At 38.8% G+C, this 21,502-nt stretch overlaps 4 protein-coding genes across 7 annotated transcripts; 2 read left to right on the forward strand and 2 right to left on the reverse strand.

Moving 5' to 3' along the window:
• LOC109710428 (DELLA protein RGL1-like) lies at positions 2,388–6,020 on the forward strand. Its single transcript, XM_020232973.1, has 2 exons — positions 2,388–3,759; positions 5,533–6,020. Exons 1-2 carry the CDS (start codon positions 2,414–2,416, stop codon positions 5,894–5,896), a joined length of 1,710 nt encoding a protein of 569 aa, XP_020088562.1. The 5' UTR covers positions 2,388–2,413; the 3' UTR covers positions 5,897–6,020.
• Positions 7,873–11,793, reverse strand: LOC109710429 (probable carboxylesterase 11). The gene is made up of 2 exons (XM_020232975.1): positions 10,705–11,793; positions 7,873–8,859 (listed from the first exon to the last, which is right to left on the reverse strand). The coding sequence occupies exons 1-2, from the start codon at positions 11,553–11,555 to the stop codon at positions 8,322–8,324; spliced, it is 1,389 nt and encodes a 462-aa protein (XP_020088564.1). The 5' UTR covers positions 11,556–11,793; the 3' UTR covers positions 7,873–8,321.
• On the forward strand, positions 12,438–15,827 carry LOC109710432. 4 transcript variants are annotated; one of them, XM_020232979.1, is made up of 4 exons: positions 12,448–12,809; positions 12,898–13,019; positions 14,395–14,463; positions 15,503–15,827. In XM_020232979.1, the coding sequence occupies exons 1-3, from the start codon at positions 12,658–12,660 to the stop codon at positions 14,412–14,414; spliced, it is 294 nt and encodes a 97-aa protein (XP_020088568.1). In that variant the 5' UTR covers positions 12,448–12,657; the 3' UTR covers positions 14,415–14,463; positions 15,503–15,827. The 4 variants fall into 4 exon arrangements, 3 of the variants coding, with proteins under 3 accessions (XP_020088569.1, XP_020088568.1, XP_020088567.1); XR_002216350.1 differs by having other exon boundaries at positions 12,452–12,809; positions 14,395–14,593; XM_020232980.1 differs by lacking the exon at positions 14,395–14,463 and having other exon boundaries at positions 12,438–12,809.
• Positions 16,625–20,706, reverse strand: LOC109710431 (ribosome production factor 2 homolog). The gene is made up of 8 exons (XM_020232977.1): positions 20,563–20,706; positions 19,311–19,402; positions 19,093–19,168; positions 18,784–18,987; positions 18,050–18,295; positions 17,729–17,968; positions 17,291–17,356; positions 16,625–17,189 (listed from the first exon to the last, which is right to left on the reverse strand). The coding sequence occupies exons 3-8, from the start codon at positions 19,156–19,158 to the stop codon at positions 17,070–17,072; spliced, it is 942 nt and encodes a 313-aa protein (XP_020088566.1). The 5' UTR covers positions 19,159–19,168; positions 19,311–19,402; positions 20,563–20,706; the 3' UTR covers positions 16,625–17,069.

A 21,502-nucleotide genomic window follows, 5' to 3' on the forward strand; every position in this document is an offset into this window, starting at 1 on the left:
AGATTCAGACGTTTCACATGATAGATGATGAATTCGATACCCTCGTGCCGTATTACACTACAACAGAATTAGGTTATAGAAACACATATTTGGAACACTTTTGAGTAAGTGTCTCATTTATCCTAAAACTTAAAAAAATATCTACTAATGCCTAAATATAAAGCCCAATCCAACCAAAAATAAAAGATTACTCTACTCAACTCACCACACCCAGTCCATTTGGCCCGATTATAAACAGAAAAAAAAAGAAAAGAAAAATCAATTACCATCTTTTCTTCTCTCTTCACTCAATCCACTGAAATTCTAGACGAAGAGCCTTTCTTGTCGTCCTCCTTCGCCACCGCAGTCAACGAGATAGAGTTTCGGCGGTTGCTAAATACTTAAATAAGTGTTGGTAAATTAGCAGCACTCTTTTAGGTTATAGCGACACACTTTAACTGTCACTATATACCTAACGACCCCACATATAACAACACTTTTTAAAAGTGTCGGTAATTTTAGCTAGCAGCACTTTTTTGACATGTACCTACATTTAAAAGTGTCGCTATAGACTATTTTTGTTGTAGTATAATTAGGCTCATTAGATTTTTGTTGCTCTTGTGTATAAGGCCTGCAAAAGGATTGTATTAACCCTAAGAGCGCATTTGAGTTGACTTTCGAACTGTGAGAGTAGCAGGGACAAAGAAAAGAGGACAACGATAATTTTTTTATATGTAATTAACATGAGAATTTATCGTTGTTGCTGCATACATAGGGAGCAATGATTAATTTGAGCATCGTTTCATTTCTTTTTAATAAAATTTTCTCTAACTTATTTCTGATGTTACTAATCTTGGAATTATCGGCCAACTAAGGCAATTTAATTAGTCGTTTCGTGCTTAGTAAAATGTATTAACTAATTATAAATATAAGCCAATTAACTTATCACTGAAAAAGAACAAATTTACATTGGCATGCACTTGGTAAACTCATTTTAAACAAATATAATCAAGGCTGTAACATATGAAGTTTCATGTGTGCCTCCAATTAAAACTCAATTATTCGCAAAAAAAAAAAAAAAAAAAAAAAATCCCCACTTGGATACTAAATTATTTTACATCATCATCATATATATTATTCTGCGGAATTGTGGATACTATGAAGCGTGAATTGTAGTTAACGGTTATAAAGTGGGCAATTAAAAGAAAACTTAAACTTGAAAGAATATATGGTAAGTAAATTTTTTGATAACTCAATTTTAGAAAGAACAAACTTTCAAGGGTGTCCCAAAATTTTTTTTAAAAAAAAAGATGTTGGATGCTCATTTATAGTATTGTTGTTTTTTTTTTTTTCTTTTCGTTTGGTTAGACGAAAAAATTGCAGCCACAGAATGTGGGAGCGCATGATGCGTGTTGTTTTTAGCCATAACTTTTTTTGGCTTTTTTATTTTTTTAAAAAAAATATGTTATCATGTATTCAGCCAATGTGCATCACAAATCAACCAACAATACTAACATTAAAGAACTCGTAGAACAGCGTATCCAATAACATAAAATTTACATTCAAAATGTAAGAATTATAATAACAATAATAATACCAAACAAGCCTAACAGTGTCTACTTCAAATTTAGGAAGTGGCTTATAATCGTGGGACCCTTCAATATTCTAACTTCACCCTCATAATTATGTTTTTGTTGTTGTTTTTTTTTTTAGGAATAGATAGCACGCTATCCACTTTATTTATTTCATTTAGAAATAAATGTAGCTAGAAATGTGAATCAACTAGAATTCGAACTTGAGTCTCGGGTACCAACCGCCAAGCCTTTTGCCACTTACTCTAGGGACGGTCTGTTGTTGTTGTTGTTGTTGTTGTTGTTGTTGTTGTTTATACAGATACCTTTTTCTATAGACTAGTTATATATTATACAAAAAAAGAATTTCGGAGAAGAAATTATTCTATTTTTAAACATGCACGCAGGAGATCAAACCTCCGATTTGAAAAAGCAAAAAAAAAAAAAAAAAAAATCAATGAGGAGTTTCTCATTTAAGTTTATTGGGTCTCTTTTAAATCCAATCGTTCAATATATTATGATTGAAAAAATCTTTTAATTTGAACAAATTAAGGTTTAGTGACGAAATGTCCCAACGAGAATTCATTGAGGAGCCTCTCGTTGGATTGGATACCCACCGACCTCTTGATAAAAAAGAGCATCAACCAATTGCAGTAAATAGTGATGTGATGCACCCAATCAGGCAAGTGTAGAGCAAATTAAGATATCAAAAGAGTTAAAAATGATGTTCCCCTCACTCAGCCCATTTGGGATTTGGCCGTGCTCTGTGTCGAAAAGGACAAGAGGAAATGGGATCCATCCTCCCCCAGATGAAAGCATTAACCTTCGCTGAGCCAAATGGCGCGACACTATAACTAGCTCTGATGAGTTGGGTGGTGGGGGCTTTTGGGGAAGTGCATGCTTTCGCAAAGGCAAAGCGTAGGTGTAGACCCACCACCCAATTAATGTCTCCTGGGCCCTATCTGCATCACCACCACCCTCACCCTCACCACCAAAAACTCCAGCTTCAACTCCTTCCCAAGCTAGAAGAAGGATCTGAAGCCTATGCTGCTGTTAATGGCCTCCTCCTACAATCCAATGATGCTGAAGATGAAGCTGAAGAAGAAGAAGAAGAAGAAGAGGAAGGAAAGGACGCCCATCATGTTAACAATGGCTTAATGTTCCTCAAGAGGAAGAAGGAGAGCTGCGGCTACTCCTACTCCCACGACTACCATAATTTCCTCTGTAAAAGTAGTGCATTGTTGGCTCCTCCCTCCTCTTTCCCCACATGGATGCCGCCGGAAATTGAATGGCGCGAACGCAAGAAACCCCGAGCGTGCGGCGGCAGCAACGGCGAGCCGGCGATGCTGCAGTTCCGCAGGGAGGTGGAGAAGCTCCAGCGGATGGTCCGGGCCTCGGAGGAGGCCTGCCCTGTCGCGCTGTCGCGGTTCGAAGGCGAGGAGGACGGCGGCGGCAGCGTGCGGCTGGTGCAGCTGCTGATCGCCTGCGCGGAGGCCGCCGCCTGCCGCGACCGCGCGCAGGCGTCGGCGCTGCTGCGCGAGCTGCAGTCGGCGGCGGTGGTCCACGGCTCCGCCTTCCAGCGCGTGGCCTCCTGCTTCGTGCAGGGGCTGTCGGACCGCCTGGCGCTGGTGCAGCCGCTCGGCGCCGTCGGCATCGTGGGGGCGGCGGCGGCTTCCTCCGCCGCCGCCGGCGATGGCTATGGCGATGGGGGGCTGCGGGCGCGGCGGGAGGAGGCGCTGGGGCTGGCGTACGAGGTGTGCCCGTACATGCAGTTCGGGCACTTCGCGGCGAACGCGGCCATGTTGGAGGCCTTCGAGGGAGAAAGCGTGGTGCACGTGGTGGACCTGGGGATGACCATGGGCCTGCCCGGCGGCCACCAGTGGCGCGGCCTGCTCGACGGCCTCGCCCGCAGGCAGCCGCCGAATCTGCCGCGGCGCGTGCGCATCACGGGCGTCGGCTTGGGGGGAGCTGCTGTTGAGCGGATGCGGGAGATCGGAGAAGGGATCGTGGAGGGGCTGCGGGCGGAGCAGCTGCGGGTGGAGCCCGGGGAGGCGCTGGTGGTGAACACCGTGCTGCAGCTGCACTGCGTCGTGAAGGAGAGCCGCGGCGCCCTCAACGCCGTCCTGCAGACCATCCACCGCCTCTCCCCGCGCCTCCTCGTCCTCGTCGAGCAGGATTCCAGCCACAACGGCCCCTTCTTCCTCGGCAGGTCTTAATTAATTAAACAAACTCATTCATCCTTTCATTTACTACTTAATTTCTACTACTAATACTACTATTATTATTATTATTACTATTAATTTATTCTCCTCTAAATTAGGAATTTAATTTGCTGGGGTTCATTCTTGCTGCTAGTTTGATCGATCCTGACTTTATTGCTGTTTTTAACAGCAGCAATCTTAATTCGTTCGGTTCACACGAATTTGCGTCCTAATACAACACGAAGCACAACCACACCATTTCTATGCGAAATCAGAAGCTCCAAATTAATATTTTTATATGCACACATGTGATGCGGTTTGTAGCCCATTCACACCACTGGACCAAATAAATATAGATTCTAAGTTTCAAATACGGAAGTCGCATGTAGGTACTTTTGATTGTGCTGTAGAAGCAAATACTTAATAACAGTTAACATATATAAATTATATATAGAGTTCGATTATTATACTATCGATAGTATCAAGTTCTGGACACTATCGAGTTTATTACCATTAGATCTACCTATTGATCATTTCCATCCGTCAGATTATATTTTTGAACCAACCATCCACTCAATCGTAAGAGATTGATCACTATTATTCTAATCGGAGATTACTATCATCTTTACTGCACATTCCGTAATCCAATGACCGAAAATCTATAAACACCAATAACTTGATACTTTAAAGGATATAGAAGCTCAATTTTACATATATATATATATATATATATATATATATATATATATATATAGTAGGCTGGTATGCTTATGGAAGCACGGAGCCCTCTGTGCTTCCACTTTGTTTTCGATGTTCGGACTTTCAAATTGACGATCGGCTCCGTTAGAGTTGATCTAGAGTATTTGAAGTACCTAAAAAATAAATTTTGTGATTTTTCGATATCATTTGCCTAGTGATCCAAGTGGCTCAAAATCAATAATTTTAATGGCCGTGGTGAGCCGGTTGCAAGTTTAACGGTGTAGAAATATCCAAATCGCATGAAATTTTGATAGAAAATTCTTTATGCCATATAAAACAAGATCAATAACTTTGATCTAAAATTTTAATGTCATATCATCATATTTTGTAAGATTTTTATTTTCAGCCGTTGATTTTGAGCCACTTCGATCACTAGGCAAATGATATCGAAAAATCGCAAAATTTATTTTCTAGATACTTCAAATACTCTAGATCAAGTCTAACGGAGCCGATCATCGATTCGAAAGTCCGAACATCGAAAACAAAGTGAAAGCACGGAGCGCTCCGTGCTTCCATAAACATCCTAGCGGCACACTCTCTCTCTCTCTCTCTCTCTCTCTCTCTCTCTCTCTCTCTCTCTCTCTATATATATATATATATATATATATATATAGCGCTTCTCTTGGTACTGCCGGTTCAAAACGTTTCCTTGTGTACGCCTCGTGGTGAATATAGAAATAGTGCCACAGCCGGTTTTGTCCCTTTACTTCACAGCATTATTATTTAGGTCCAACTGCAGTCAAGCTCAAAAAATCTATCTGTAATTATGCTTAAATTATATTGTAACTGGACCTGCAGATAATGATGCAATTTATATTTCCAACTATATATGTCCATACAATACAAAATTGGAAATGTAGCGATTAGAAAAGGTAATACCATGTTAGAAATAACTTTATCTGAAATAAAAAATTTACAACTAGAGATACGGATCTCTAGTTGCAAAACAGTCCATGCGTAAACTTTTGGAGATAAACAGTCTGTCTCTCTTTCTGTACCAATGTTGGATTGTTTTCCTGCAGGTTCATGGAGGCGCTGCACTACTACTCGGCGATCTTCGACTCGCTGGACGCGGCGCTGCCCAAGTACGCCACGAAGCGGGCGAAAGTGGAGCAGTTCCACTACGCCGAGGAGATCAAGAACATCGTCAGCTGTGAGGGCCCGGCCCGGGTGGAGCGGCACGAGCGCCTCGACCAGTGGCGCCGCCGAATGAGCCGCGCGGGGTTCCAGCCCGTGCCGCTCAAGATGATGGCGCAGGCGAGGCTCTGGCTCGCCGACGCCAAAAAGAAGTTCTGCGACGGTTACACCGTCGCAGAGGAGAAGGGGTGCTTAGTTCTCGGGTGGCAGTCGAAGCCCATAATAGCAGTCTCATGCTGGAAATGCTAAGTATATCTAAGAATCACTAATCAATGGAGCTCACAAAATTACTTTTTTAAGCAGCAATAAATTAAGTAGTTTTGATCATCACCATCAGTTTGGAGCAAAGAGGCTGAGGTGAGAATTTAAAGAATAAGGAGCTCTCTATCTATACATATATAAATAAATAANAACCTCACTATATATATATATATATATATATATATATATATATATATATATATATATATATATATATATATATGATTATGCATGATAAGTTTGTGTTTTTATAAATATATTTAGAATAAAGGACTGCTACTTTGCCAGCCACAATTTGCATTTTGCCAAAAAGGAAGAGAAAAAGTCCCTTTTTATCCTCAAATTTTGAGGGGGATAATATTTTGATTCTGATGTGATACTAATATAATAATACGATATCTTAATTATTGTGGTATCATCAACCACAAGGTCCACAACACTACACCATAACAAGGCAACATTTAATTATACTGTAAAATAAAATTACAACTATCTAAAATAATTTGAGCTAAAAATTATAATAAATTAAAATTTAAAGAATCAAAATAAACACCGGCATCCTGGACCTAAAGTGTAACTTAGCCAACTTTTGGTTCCAAAATGGTAGCTTACCAGGTGTCATCCATGGCAAGGGATATCTAAAATAGAATACATGCACCGATAAATAAATAACACGGTATTATCAATATTAATTCATATAATTTTTTTTTTCTCAACTGCATATCAGAAAGGAAGAGCTATTAATCACAAAATAATTAAGCGTAAAAGATAAAACCATGGATAGTAAAGTACAAATACACTAAACCAAAGAGAAAAAAAAAGAAAAACAAAAACAAAAACAAAAACAAAATCATCAAAGGCTCGTGTATGATGGTCAAATGAGAACCAAACATTAAGAATATCACACCATACACATTTACTACCACAATTCCCTTTTCTCAGGCTTATATAAAGAGCTGCAAGTGAAGTAACCCTTGCTCAGGAAAATAGCGGCGGGCTTTGAAAGTGAGAATTGGAGGTGATCAAATCAAATTTCAATTCAAAGAATTGGTTTGAATTTGGGTTTGATTTGGTTTCCTCCAATATCTCACCTTCAACTGCTCATCATCTGAAGGTTGGAAAGAAAATTTTCAGCAATGATAAGCTACAATTATGTTTCCATGTTTTAGCATAAATTGTCAAATCACAAGATTTGAATATGAGAATTGAAGGAAATTGAATCCATTTCAATCTGTTACTATGGGTTCAATTTCCTCCAATATCTCATTTTCGGTCACTCTGCCGATTCTATAACAATTTTCTACAACATTTCATGAGCTTAATGAGTCAAACACCCTATGTTGGTTCTTTCTCAAACAGAACAGGGGGGAAAAAAGTACTAACTGTTTAAATATTTAGCTGACCATTTGTTCTGTTGTCTAAAAGCAAGAAAAATGAAAACCTAACAAGTATATTTCTGCAAGATTTCAGAAGTTTAAGTGATAAATTTGTTATTTAAAAATTTATGAGGGCATATAAGCTATTACTCTACTTCTGCAGATAAACCAGTAATCTAAAAAGGTATTCCACATAAAGAACCTCAGCAACATCAGAAGGATACAAAGCAGCAAATATAAGAACAAAGACTTTCTGATGCATGTGATTTTACAAGAACTGTCAGACAAGATCTTCTCCCTGGCAGATGTAAGGAAGAAATTATTTGCAGTAAATCAATAAACAAAAGTTCAAGTAAACTTTTGTAGCCATACATTTACCATATTTTGCCATAACTAAATGTTCACTTATGTAAGAATTTTAGCATAAACTACTTCCAAAATGATGCTTAAGATGACCTACCTGTATTTGACATCCTCCAATACATAGCATGAAAATGATCACCATTAGTACAATATTATCTTTCACAATAAATAACACAATCTCACATTCTTCTATCGCTATTCCTGGAATAAATACAGAAAATCACATGATCGAAAAATTGCCAACACATGACATTTGGCACAAAATTCAGATGTATATCAGAGTACAACTACAAAAAAGTAATTGAACTGCTCAGTTCTCAAACAACAATAGCAAATTTAAAATTTCTCTATGCTAGGATGAACAATAATAGTTTCTATGCCTGTAAAACTCATGCTCTTACATGAGCAAGATTATCAGTTCCAGCTAGATCAGCGCCAATGTTGGTTCAACTGAATGTGTAGTACAAGAATATATAGCAAGGGAATGAAAGAATGAGAGCTAAGGGAACAGCACCAATTCAATTACGCTTACTGTTCACATTTTACAAAGTACACAAATAAACATATGAAAAAATTTAAAATACAACGAACCTGCTAACGGTAGCTGCCTCAAGAAACATTCCTGCGGTGATGCTCTTCCCTTCTCAATCTATTAAACAAAAAACTGCCGAAATCTAATATGAAAACTCATGTCCTCGAAGGGATATGTACTTCTTCACCCATATTGCAATGTCCTCTGCACATGCCTGCGCCTGCGGAGTCTTGAGGAGCATGTCAAGCGTGGCAAACTCATGAACGGCATCCTTGTATTCAAGAACCGGCGCATCAACGTTCACCTTTCTCAGCTCCTCAGAATAGGCGATAGCACGATCCCTCATCCAATCATGCTCTGCGATCACTGTTAAAGTCGGAGGCATTACTTTCAACGGCGGGCCCCTCCCGGGTACAAGGGGGTTGGCAGCAGGGTGGTCTAAGCTAAACTCATCTTCGGGTAGGAACAGTTTCCAAGCAAGTATGCACATGGACTTGTCATAGAAGTAGGAGTTTGCTAGCTTAATTTCTGAGTGCGTTGGTACACTTCCTATGAAAAAGGGATACATGAGAACCTGGGCAACGACCTTCACAGGGTCGATGAGATTCCCAGCTTCAACTGCTTTCCTAGCAACATAATCAGCAATGTTGGCACCACAGGAAACACCAAGGAGAACACATCTGCTTGGAAACAAGTAAAGGACAATTGACTTTTCAGAAAAATGCTGGTAGTAAAGCAATACAAAAAGAAACTGACAACAAACTTTGCATCAGCAACAATTGATATAAGGGAGTGGACAATGCACCGAACTTATACAGCATATTGTCAAAGGAAAACAAAGCATTACATCGAAATTTTGAAATCAGGTGATTTATTATAGATGATGTTAAATTTGTACAAGATCAAAATCTACCCAGTTGGCAAGATCATGAAGCAATACAACACCTAGAGAGGTGTTTAAGAACAAAAATAGTTCTCACAAGCAACTAAATTATGGTGAATGGAGAAGATGAAGCGGGATGATTCCTAAAGCTCTACAACGATGTTGCTACTCAAGAAACTAGAGATTGAGAATGGGTGAATAGAGAGGAGAATCTAAATTTCCAAGAGGAAAATAGGTATGTATATCCGAAGGCAACAGTGGGCTTGTCAAAAGACTAGGCACGTACAGTGCAGCAGACCCAACTTTCTGGAAAGTTGCTTCAACTTGGTTGAAACAAACTTCTCGAGAGCAAGAAATTAATGACCAATTGACTTTGACTAGCTCAACCAAGTTGAACCAAATATTCAATAAGCTCTTAAATCTTTCCAGAACAGTCCAAAGCAATGTGTAAATCGCAGTTTGTAGAGAATACATTTTTTAATCAATCCAAAACTCACACTAAGGCCTCGTTTGGTATCGTGTTTGTTTTTTATTTTTTTAATAGAAGTTTGTACATTAAAAAGGTGCAAGAGTGGATGATGGATTACTACCACTCCTTTTGTCCAAAGTGTTTATTTGGCAACAAAAAATAGAAACTTAGAAACAACCTTTTTTTGCTTTCAAGATTTTTAAAATAAGTTATCATCTATCGCTCAGCTAGATGCACTATAAGCCTACCAATTATAACAACAAAAGAAAGTCATTCCTCGGACAAATCAAATTACATAGAATTAGTATTTTAAAAAACAGAAAAAAGGTAACAACACCAACGAGGCCTAAGTTAGTCACCAATCTTGTTATGCTAATTGTCATTCAGAACCTCCTCTATCTTAAATAATCAAACCTCTACAATCCATCACCAGTACAATGTTGCCAACACATATCCAGCACCATACAAGAATAATATTTTGGTATTGATTAATGCCCAAAATACATTGCTAACAGAAGAAAAATGGAAGACGGTAAGAGATAAAATTGCATTAGCCAGGAAACTTTGCTTGAGTTTTAAAAGTTTAAGTAAAAAAAAGTCATTACAAAGGGCCAATATACAAAACACGACAACATGAATTGGCTTCTTCTAGCCCAGAGTTGGTATTCTACCCCGATCCTAGGGATTCATACTTTTGTTTTTATAATAAATTGGTACAATTACATGTTATCTAGGAGAGTGGCAGTTCTTCCACGTTTCGGGCTATGGAGTAGAATGCTGCAACCAACATGATCCAACTATGCATAATAATGCAACAGAATGTTGTTAATCCAATCATCATTGTAGATATGAACAATTACGAATAAGCACCAAGAATAAGCACCAAGACTAAAGTTACAGAGCGAAATATTTCCTACTACAAAAAGTTTAAGGATTCATCTGAATCCCACATGACAATTACTTCTCCAAACACCAAGTTGTTGGTGCGGGTTCTACTGATCTTACTTCGTAGATTAGCACAAGGCAACTCCAAAGATTTCAAAATTGTCCACATCAATTTCCAACAACTTCTCAACCTAAATAGTTTACAACATAGTTCTTTGTCCACAATGAGCTTCACAAACAATAGCAACAAGACATCAATTAAAGCGCTCGAAAAGAAGAATGCCAAACCTGGAAGGATCTCCGTGCGCCGCGAGCCACGGCTCGACCGTGGAGGCCCCGAAGGAGTCCACGATGTGCGACTTGCGCCCCTCCGCGCCGCCTCCCATCCCCCCTCCGTCCCCTCCTCCTCCTCCTCCTCCTCCCTTCAAGCTCCCCATCGACTTGCTGCACTCGGCGAGGTTGGCCTGCTTGGCGAGCCAGCGCAGCACCTTCATCCCGTCGTCGAAGGCGGCCGGGAACCTGCTCTCGGGCGCCAGCCGGTACCCGACCGCGACGACGACCACGTCGAGCAGCTTCGCGATCCGCCGGCAGAACAAGTCGTTCGCCGCCGACGCGTTGCTGCCGGCGATGAATCCGCCGCCGTGGAACTGGATCACGACGGGGAGCCTCCTGGATCTGCCTGCCGCGGCGCCGCGCGAGGAGGGGAGGTAACCGCGGTAGGCGGCGGCGGCGGCGGGGGAAACGCCATTGGCGGATCCGGAGGGGGGATCGTAGCTGCTGCGGCGCGGAGCGGGAGCGGGAGCGGGGGCGGGGTGCGACGGGACGAAGCTGTTGCGGCGGGGGCGGGGATCGGCGGAGGAGAGGGAGGAGTCGGGGAGGAAGATGCGGATGGAGAGGGAGGAGAGGGGGTCGATGTGGATGTCCTTCGTCGCGACGCCGTCGGCGGCGAAGGACGGATTGGCCGGAGCCGTCGACTCGTCCGGCCGGCAAACAATACCCGCGCCGAAGGCAGAAGAAGAAGAAGAAGAAAGAGGTGCAGAATTCTGTAGATTCTTCTGCTGCTGGAGGAGAGATTGCAGGCGGTGCTTCAGGAGGAGCTTGAAGAAGACGCTGTACAGCTTCACCCCCACGCTCGGCATCTTCTTCTTCCTTCTCTCACGAATGTATACAATCTAACAATTTCTGGATCGAAGAAAGATATACGCAGCTTAATTAGGAAATGGATTTGGGAATACGCTCGGCATTTTATTTTTTTATTATTTATTTATTTTTCCTTCCCCTCTAATAATTTTGGATCGAAAAGATAGACGCGAGTTGATTGGGAGAGGGAAATGGATGATTTGGGGATTTGAGAGCGTTAGGTTTCGCCGGGGGGGGGGGGGGNGGAAGAAAAGGGGGAGGAGGATCAGGAAAAGGGGGTGGTGCGGGGAGGAAGGACGGAGGGAAAGAGGAAGGAGCAGAAATTGGACTCGCGAAAAAGGAACGTCCTGCTGTTGTTGTGTCATCACGGCATCGCCCGCCTCTCCCCCGACGATTGACGAGACTCCCACAACGCGGATGGACGGTCGTGATGCCATCCATCGCCAGCAGACCTATTCCAAACAAAATGAGAGGTAATAATAAAAAAAATTTAAAAATTACTTTGAAATTTTTATTTATAATAATCAAAATATAAGTGCAGAATTACTACATTGCCTGAAGCATAAAACAGTTAGCGCTTTTAATTTTTTAATCCTTAGATTAAAAATTATATCGTTTGAAATGATAATGATCCCTCAAGAATTGAGTGGCTCCTTTAGAATTTAGTGATTCTCTAAAAAATTATTAATTTAGAAATAACTAATGTGCTGATCCAAAGTTAAAAATTTAAAAATACCAAACTTTTACACTTTTATATATGAAAATTTTTTTCAAAATTTAAAATAAGTCTGTATTAAAGGAGGACACAGAGAGAGAGAAAAAAAAAAAAAGAAAAAGAAAAATAAAAAGCAATAGAGTGATCGATTTTTAAAATGGTACAGTTCAGGGGGCCCCTTCTACATTTTTCGCCCCATGCATTTACAGGGCGAGTCGGACCAGATCCAACTCATCGAACTCGTCGACCGACTCGTCGTCCAAACCCCAAACCTCTCACAATTATTAGGGTTTTAGATTAGATCGGTTTCGTCTCCTCCTCCCCTCTCTCTCTCTCTCTCCCTCTCTCTTCCTCTTCTCCACAGAGCACGCAAAGAAAGGAAAAAAATGGCGTCGCTCCGCGGATACGCCGCCATTGCCGCTGCCGCGTCGAGGTCCTCCGCCGCTGCCACCCCCGCCGCGAGATCGGCGGCTCTTCGGTCCAAAGCTCCGCTCCTCAAACCCTCGCCTCCGCGGCGCTCCGCCCCTCTCTTTCGCAGGTGAGTTCACCAGTGCTATAACCCATCGTCGTCGTTAATGTCGATCTTTGAACTCTAGACGTTTTAGGGTTTTCCTTGTTCTGCGCAGGTCGATGGCGTCGGCGTTGGGGGGCGTCGAGTCCCTGATGCCGCTCCACTCCGCCGTCGCGGCCGCGCGGCTCCGATCGTTCATCGCCACCGATTCCTCCTGCTGGAGCTGGCTCTCCCAAGGTTAGTTTTTGTGAATCTCTTTTTGTTTCTCGAATGCTAAAATTTAAGCCGTGTTTGGATGGACTTTCGTACTCTTATCATCATTCCCAAAAAAAAAAACTATGAAAGTTATTATTTTTCATTGCCAAATAATATGAGAAGTGGAAAAGTGAGCAACAATTCCGAACAAGGCTTTACTCTTTATTTTGGGCAATTGCTAGCCGGATTTTTCCGGTGTTAGAGGATTTTGGTTTCGATTCATCAAATTGCTAATTCTGTGTAAGAATCAGTTTGAGGTTATAAAGACGATACTGATTTAAGATCAAGGGATAAATGTGTTGTGGATCGTGCCCGAAATTTTGACGGTCTTCGACATTTTCGCTTAAACTAGTTATCCCTTAGCCATATGTTACATTTATAATGCCATCCGTGTTACGCATATTATCTGAAATCCCCAATGTATGTAATGACATAAGCTTGTATGGGTTCTGTCACTTGACTGCCTTAAGTGGATCCCTAATTTCATTCTAAAGAGGAATCTCATCTTCACTCGTTTGGATTTTATTTACTAGTCATACTCTTCTTATCGTAATTTTTTAAACCCTTTTATAATCTATAAAAAGTAAGAAAAGACAACTTTTTTCTGTAGAGAAAACAAATATATGCTTAGGCGGCACGTAGGTCGGCTAACCAGCACCTAGGCAACTACCAAATGTTTTAGGAACCTAGTTTTATGCTTAGTGCATTTATCAGTCAGTTCGGTTTGGCTTGTGTTGGTTGGTTTAGTCAATTTGGATTAGAAACTCCACTCAGATCAGTATGTATCGAACTATTGTATGAGAAATATAAGTATGCTAAATCTAATTCTTTCATATAATTATACTAGTCGTCAAGCATTACATTCTTTTGATCATCTTCTAATGGTCAGTATGCATTAATTAACTATATATTCGGCTATTGGTTTATATGGTTCTTAATTCAAAAGACTGAACTAAATAGAACTATTAATAATGGTAGCCCTTGATTGCCTGCGTTCTATCCCCAATTTTGAAAATATTGGTAATTTGGACGATGGATTTACCCATTGTTTATTAGGAGAATTGGCTTTGAGCAAAGGAGTGTAATGATCATTGAACTCAGATAATGACGATGTGCCATATGGAATCTCAGGAAAATGCACCCATGAATAACACGGGGACATTCGGTGGGATCTATTTAGTAATCTGTTTAAGTGAAAAGTTTTGGTGCCGAGTTACAAAAAATCTAGGGACCATTCATAGTTTAATATCTTTAACCTAATAGTTCTCTTTTTGCGTCGAATTATTAGCCAGTAAAGTCATTAAATCTGCAAACTTTTGTTGTTACTCACTTTAAAGGTGGAACTTCATGATGCTAGGTTTAAACAAGCGCATCTGATCATGGCTAGGAAGACTGACAAAGAAGAGAAGACATTCAAGATCAAAATGTGATTGAATTTTCTGGAGCCATGTTTGTTCCTTTTATATTATTGGGGGCTGATGTGATATTTTAGAAGCTCAAGTCACTAAAACGAGTTTGAGTTATTCACTCTGCGGAAACTGTTTTGGGAAAAAGTTGTAAGACTTCACAACTATTTTGGGACAATAATGAAGCTAATTTCTATTCCATGCTAATATTTTTTACTTTGCAATTTACGTTAAACTTTCTTTGTAGTGCACATAATTTCCTACCTTATTCTCTTTTAAAGCTTGTAAAGTAGCCTGTGTCAGCTTTACTGCTTGTGAGGCTTCGAGTTGTCTTAGCATTTTAAAGAAATAAGCAAATAAATTGATGTGACTAAAAATTTCATGCTTGTGTGAAATAACTCTGATTGCATTCTGCATCATTTCTCACTGTTTTACTGTGCATTTTTTAAAAGATTATTGTAGAGGAAGCCCAACAGTAATTATTCTAATATGTTAATACACATTGAGGTCTTATCAGCTTAAGGTTTGTTAGTTGTCTAGAAGATTAGTGGTCATTTAGTTTCAATTCTTCCATATGTTTTTTGAGCAAGCATCTCGCTATGTATCTCTTCATAATATATAAGATTGAATTCATATCCTATCATAAGCATCGTAGTAATCCAAATGGAATATAAATGAAGAAATGTTTAATATCGAGCATTTGCTTTTTCATTCAAAGAAGAGTACCTCTATACAGCAAATATAGTTATAGTTCACTTATGAGTTGCCAAGGCATGTCTTTGCCATAACAACTTGTAGTATTTTGTTGCCTATTGTTATAAGAAGCCAATTTTATTGTTTTCTTGTCCCTTCTGCCTCAAAGAGTACGTGACAATTTCATTTGTGGATCAGGATTCACTCATCTTTGAATTTTTAACTGTGAAGTTGTTACATCTCTATTTCAAATATGCATGCATGTATGTATGTGCATATATATGTGTGTATTAAGTTTATACGTTTGATTTGTATGGGAGAGTCGTATTTGACTGTTTGTTCTGATGAATCCTGTATTTTCTTTAGACTTTGCCCTCCCCCGGTGATGAAGACTGAAACCTGCCGCTTCCAGAAACAGCCAAAAACAAAAAAAAAAGGCTGCTAGAATTCTGCTCTTCTTCTTGTGTCATTGCTTGCATTAGGGATGATATATTCAAGTTTAACTTTAAAAGCATGTTTCACATTTCAATTATGATTACATTCTTTTTCTTGATAGTTTTATTTTTCGATGAATGGTGATACATCGCCAAACAAATTGCTCTTGTTCTTTACTATAATTTTTGTTGGAAAAACGATTCGTGGGTGATAGTTACTGGAGGGAAAGATAGATTACATTGATGCCGTTCATTTAGTTGCTGTGTGTTTTATTAAAGTTCTGCGGTTTGACCTAATACGATCTTCTGCTATTTGAACAAATGGAATAAAATAAAAAGATTTTTTATTTAAAAAAAAGAGAGAGAAATATGTGATGCATCTTGTTCTTTTGACCTGTTATTTGATTTTTCTCCTTTTTTTATCATCTGTAGGGAGCTCTTTCATGGGTACGAGGCCTACGAAGTCCATGCTTTGAAAAGCGGTGAAAATGTGCGTTGATCAAAATTACTGAATTCTTCAAACCACGTGTTTTAACTTAAAAAATGTTTATTAAGTACAACAAAATGGACTCTAGCTAATTTAGAGATGCTATGATAACAACATACAAAATTTATCTGAACTATATACTATTTTGAGTTAACTATCAAATGTGTCCATTTGTTTAATTTAAATCAGTCAATAACATCTTCACTTCAAAATTTGAATTTTTCATCTATCTTCATAAATTTAGTTAATATAAATTATACAATATTAATAGCTATGAATTCATTATTAAAATAATTAATTAGCTTAAATTTTAAAATTAAATTATCGTTGACTTTTTCAAATAAAATAATTTGAAAAATTGGATAGTAAAATTAAAATATTAAAAGACTAGATAGCTACCGACTCAAAATGATCTATAGTTAATGTAAGTTCCGGATTGTACATTTTTATCAAAAACAAAAGGCTTGATTTTATCTTTTAGCTCATGCATGCATGAAAAATTAAAAAAAACATCAAACCCCTCCCTCACCCACAATGAATTTTCACCTTGAATTTCTCTAGTAAGGGTTTAGAAACTTACTTCTATAAATGGGAAAAACAATACATAGGTTACAACCATACTCCTAAATGGAGTGAAGAGTTCCATAGTTGAGCCGTAAACATACTGAACAGATCTAACAGAGGATATCATAAAGCAGAGAAAAGTGGTTAACAGCAAAAACAAATACCATTCAGTAAGCCCACAGCACAAAGTATTTTGCAAACTTCATTTGTAACCAAAATGTATCAAACAACCTTGCTATCTTACCCGGGAGAAAAAAATATCACATAAATTTCGACTGCAAGCAACACCCTTCCACGATTTCTCTTCAACAAGAGCAAAAATTTCTGCGCATTTTGACCCTCTCAGAATGAGCTGTGAAAATTTCGCCGGCTGAAAATTTTTACTGCAACTATTTCACCTGAATTTTGTCGCCATCTTGTTGTCAGGTATAAAGACCGCCTATCGAAATCACTCTGGATTTGCTTTCCTCTTCTTTGATTGATCCTCTCCGCCAGAATTGTTTTTCTTAGCCACACGGCGCTCTCTCTTCAGGCCCCTCACCTTGTTTGATAAAGGCATCCCACCAACCTTCAGAAGGAACAAGCATGAGTTACTTACCAATTCAAAGAATTGCTAATATGTGACTGTTGAAATATGAAATATGTGCGTGGAGACAACAAAGTCCGAACCTGTTGATCCGGAATATAGATCGTCCCTACTTTACCCTGAACCACATCGCTCGTGACATTCTTAATCTGCAAAAGAAAAGTAAAGCAAATAAAAAAAAAAATCTTAGATAGGTCTGATTTGTAATTTCAGGTTGTAAAAATAGAATAACAATTGGTTGGAAAAGAGTGTGTGTGTCAGAAAATTCAACTCTTACAGCGCTGAGATCTGAATTTTCGTACCCATATCATAAGTTGGGAGTCATCCAATTCATAGAAGAAAGTCGATTCCATACTAGGAAAAAACATTTTTGTAACAACAATTTTATATTATCCAACAAACTAAAGTTTTTTATGGCACTTAGGAAATCCAGATTCTGCTGCACAGATGTATATGTAATAGATAACTTTGCAGGAGTATTTAAGTTGATTTTTCAAATGAACTACATTTCCTGTTTTTACCTTCTTAGGCTGATCGGGAGCAGCCTTCATCGCTTCTTTCTTCAAACTCTCATTTGGAAGTCGGTGCCGTCGAACTACCAAGTCCATCGAGGGTCCCACTTCCACCAACTCCATTCTAGGTACAGATGTCCCCGACCTTTTAAGCCGAAGAGCACAATGCGACATAAACACCGTGGTCGAAGAGAGAGCAGTGCACATGAAAACCCGGTCTACACCCGCAAGGTTTAAATTTTCCACAACCTGCGGAAACCAAATACGGAAAATCACCAAGATACCCTCTGTTTGATTCAACGATCTAGTAAGGATTATAGAAGGACCAACCTCTCCTCTAAAAAGATCGAGTAGTACTTCCTTCAAGTGCTTCAATTCTTCCGAACTCTCAAAATTATCTCCGATGAAGGCAAAGAAAGGTTTTGTCCCAATTTTCGGTGTTAGCTTCTTATCGTACACAAAGGATTCCATTGACCTAAAGTTGTCCACTCCTACTTCAACAAGATCATATATATGATTATCGTAAGTCCTCCCGAGAACAAGGTTGTTGGGTCTTTTCTTTGAATGAGAACCAAACTGCAAAAACCAAGATTTACCAATGAGGGAAAACATGAAAAAAAAAAAAGATAATTAACTAGATATCAGTGACTACAAGGAAGTGAATCTGAACATATCAAAACCGTCAGTTTGCCTTTTTCTATGGCACTGGAAATTAAAGCAAGGAGTGAGAACATGCATAATAAGTGCATTTACCGAAAGTGAACCAGCGATTAAACCAGTCGAACCATGACCCATGTATAAAATCAGTTCGTTTCGACAAAAGACTGAATACACAAAAGGCTTCGAACTAAGCAGCTTTCTGACTACCCCTCAGCCACACAGTTAAACCAGTTTTTTTTTTTTCTTTTACAAATCTTCCTATTGTTTCTTATCTTTTACAAAGAACTTTTGATGGAGTACAACCCAATATAATTAGCTACAAACAGAAATACAAAAAAATGAAGGAAAATAGATCGCAATAAAAGAGATGAGACATACAGACATTACACACTTTCATTTCTTACCACGAATAGGCTGCAGTCAGTTTTGAGGGAGAAGAACTCCAATGACGTCTCTCCGCCACTTTCAAATGGCCTGATGTTGTCGTTCTTCTTGGAATACTTTATAGCACTACCTCTTTTCAAGTGATAGATTTCGGTCAACACTGTGTTCAATACGGCGCTGGTCTTAGTGCCATGAAGAATAAGTGTTTTCTTCCCATTCTCAACCTAAAATAATGGATCGAACATTACACTAGAATGAGATTCCTTTTCGAGATTCTTTCAAGCTATTGGACAACCCAAAAGAGGAAAAAAAAAAAAAATCAGGCTTACAAGTTTTGGGGCACGCTTTTCAAGCTCCCTCTTGCCCCGATGGGTCTTTGGAGTCTTTATTTGCATGTTACCAGCTCTAACCAATAGAAAACCAAAAAATTTATGCGGTGGACAAGCATTAAGGGTATACAATAAGTGAAAAACACACACACACACACACACACACACACACACAAAAAAAAAAAGGATAAGGTAGCAAGCACAGAGAGCGTATCAACCTTCCAAAGAAGCTCAAGCAAATCGGCAGGCGACTACAGTGTCAGAGGATATAGGACTTTCCCTGAGCTACAGGCGCAATCAATAAAATCGCCTGCAATCTCGTCATCAGACCAAGTGGTTATTCACATATGCGCATAATACATGTATGAGGGAAAAAAAATCAAACAAGTAGATGGCATGTTCCTCGACATGGTTATTTCTCAAAGAAGAACAAGCAGTAGAAAAACATATTAACGACTAAGAAAAACAAGGACTATTCATGGCTCCAATCAAAATGACCATATGCAGGGTTAACAGAAGGAATACGACTATCTTGAAAAATAAGGAGGTGTTTGGTTCGTTGGAAAAGCGTGGAAAAAAGTTTTCCAAAAAAAACTTTTTACGGAAAACCTCTATTTCAGTTTTCGTCTGTTTGATTTCAAGGAAAACTAGCTCTTTTGAAAATTTGTTTTCCAAATTTCATGGCAAAATAATGTTTTCGTTTTCAGAATTTTTTTTTTTTTAGGGAACGAAAATGCTAGTTTTCCATAAAATTTTGAAAGAAGCTTTCTGAAAAAGCCTTTTTTTTTTTTGGAATCAAACAGACATAAAACTGGAAAAGAGAATTTTCATAGAAGATTTTTTTTTTTCTCAGAAAACATTTTTCCACGTTTCTCCTAGAAGGAAATAATTCTTATTCAGATTCTGAGCAATTATCTGCAAATTTTGTTGTTAGAAAGAATATCTGATCCGTTTTCGGGCATTTTTCAATAAATTTCGCTCCCAAGAAAGCGGATGAATAACCGACAACACCACAGCATAAGGATTAAACGTAAAATGCGACACTTCGAATCTTTCGAGTCATCTAAAGTAAGACTATTCGGCGTAGTAGCTTATCGGAAAAGCACTTCTATCCGGACCCTACTATCAATGTTTGTGCGGTCGCAAAAAAAAATGCGTGGTTCGATTCCGCTAATGGCGTTTTCTCATGTTATGCGGGGACTCTCTATATGATAGAGTAGATTCTACATAATCCTTCAACTCCATACATAATCATACACAACACGAGATCAAAATTCGCCTTTTCGAGATTATTTTCGATCCTAATTTGGGTACTAAATTCAGTGCGACTGCAATCCTGTATCACTTTTTTGATCATATATCACAAGAAATATAATAGATAAAATATAGAAAATAGAACACAAATAGCAGAATAATATTTTCTTACATTAAGAGAGAGAGAGAGAGAGAGAGAGAGAGAGAATACTTTACCTGCTCAGAAGGAGAGGAATGGCCGGCGGCAGTTGGGACGACTGCCGGCAGAGGAGAAAGAGGAAGAGGGAAGACGGACGGGGGAGCGGGAGCGGGCGGGCGGCTCGGAACAAAAGCAGTCGGGCAGAACTGAGAAGGTTTTAGGGTTTAGATGGATGATTTTGCACAAAAGTCCCCCGACATTTGTAAAATTAAAACCGTATAAATGCATAAAACTTATATGCTCAATGGACCATTTTGAACCGGCTACGGAACCTTTTAGAATTTGGGCTTTACTGCCCAACCTTTTAATTTATTTGATTTGAATCCGTTGACGCCACTTTGACTTTTTAAACTTAAACTAATTTTTTATTTTAATGAATTTAGTTACAAGTATCGTATGAAATGTATTAATTAAATTCGTAAAAATAAACGACGCATTCAAATTTTAAACTCAAAACATCGTTGATTGACTCAAATCAAATATATTAAAATATTAGATAGTAAAATTAAATTTTTGAAAAGTTTTATAATCAATTTAAAATGATCCATAAATCACATAAGTTCTATATGTGTTTACTCAATTAAAAATGGGTTAAATTACAAAACTCCCATCACTTCTTATATAAAAATTGCGTACTAACTAATTGTACCTAGTGCCCCTGGCTTAGTGTTTGATGGTAGGTATCTAAAGTCTTAAGTTCCAAGTCCAGCTATTTTATATTTTTAGCTGAATTTACTTCTTAAGAAAAAAAACAACAAACGAAGGGGATAACTCGTTATATTTCATCATATTTTATCTTGTACTTTCCTACTATTTGGAATATGCCTGAAATTTTAAGATGATTTTTAAATTTAGATACCAAAAATAACTAACTTTATTGCTAGGTACATAACTTGCAAAATTTATTAAATTCATATTCTAGATACTTTAAATACTCTATCAATCAGCGATTATAGT

The sequence above is a fragment of the Ananas comosus genome, linkage group 5, assembly GCF_001540865.1.
Source record: "Ananas comosus cultivar F153 linkage group 5, ASM154086v1, whole genome shotgun sequence".
In the NCBI taxonomy this organism is placed as follows: Eukaryota; Viridiplantae; Streptophyta; class Magnoliopsida; order Poales; family Bromeliaceae; genus Ananas; species Ananas comosus.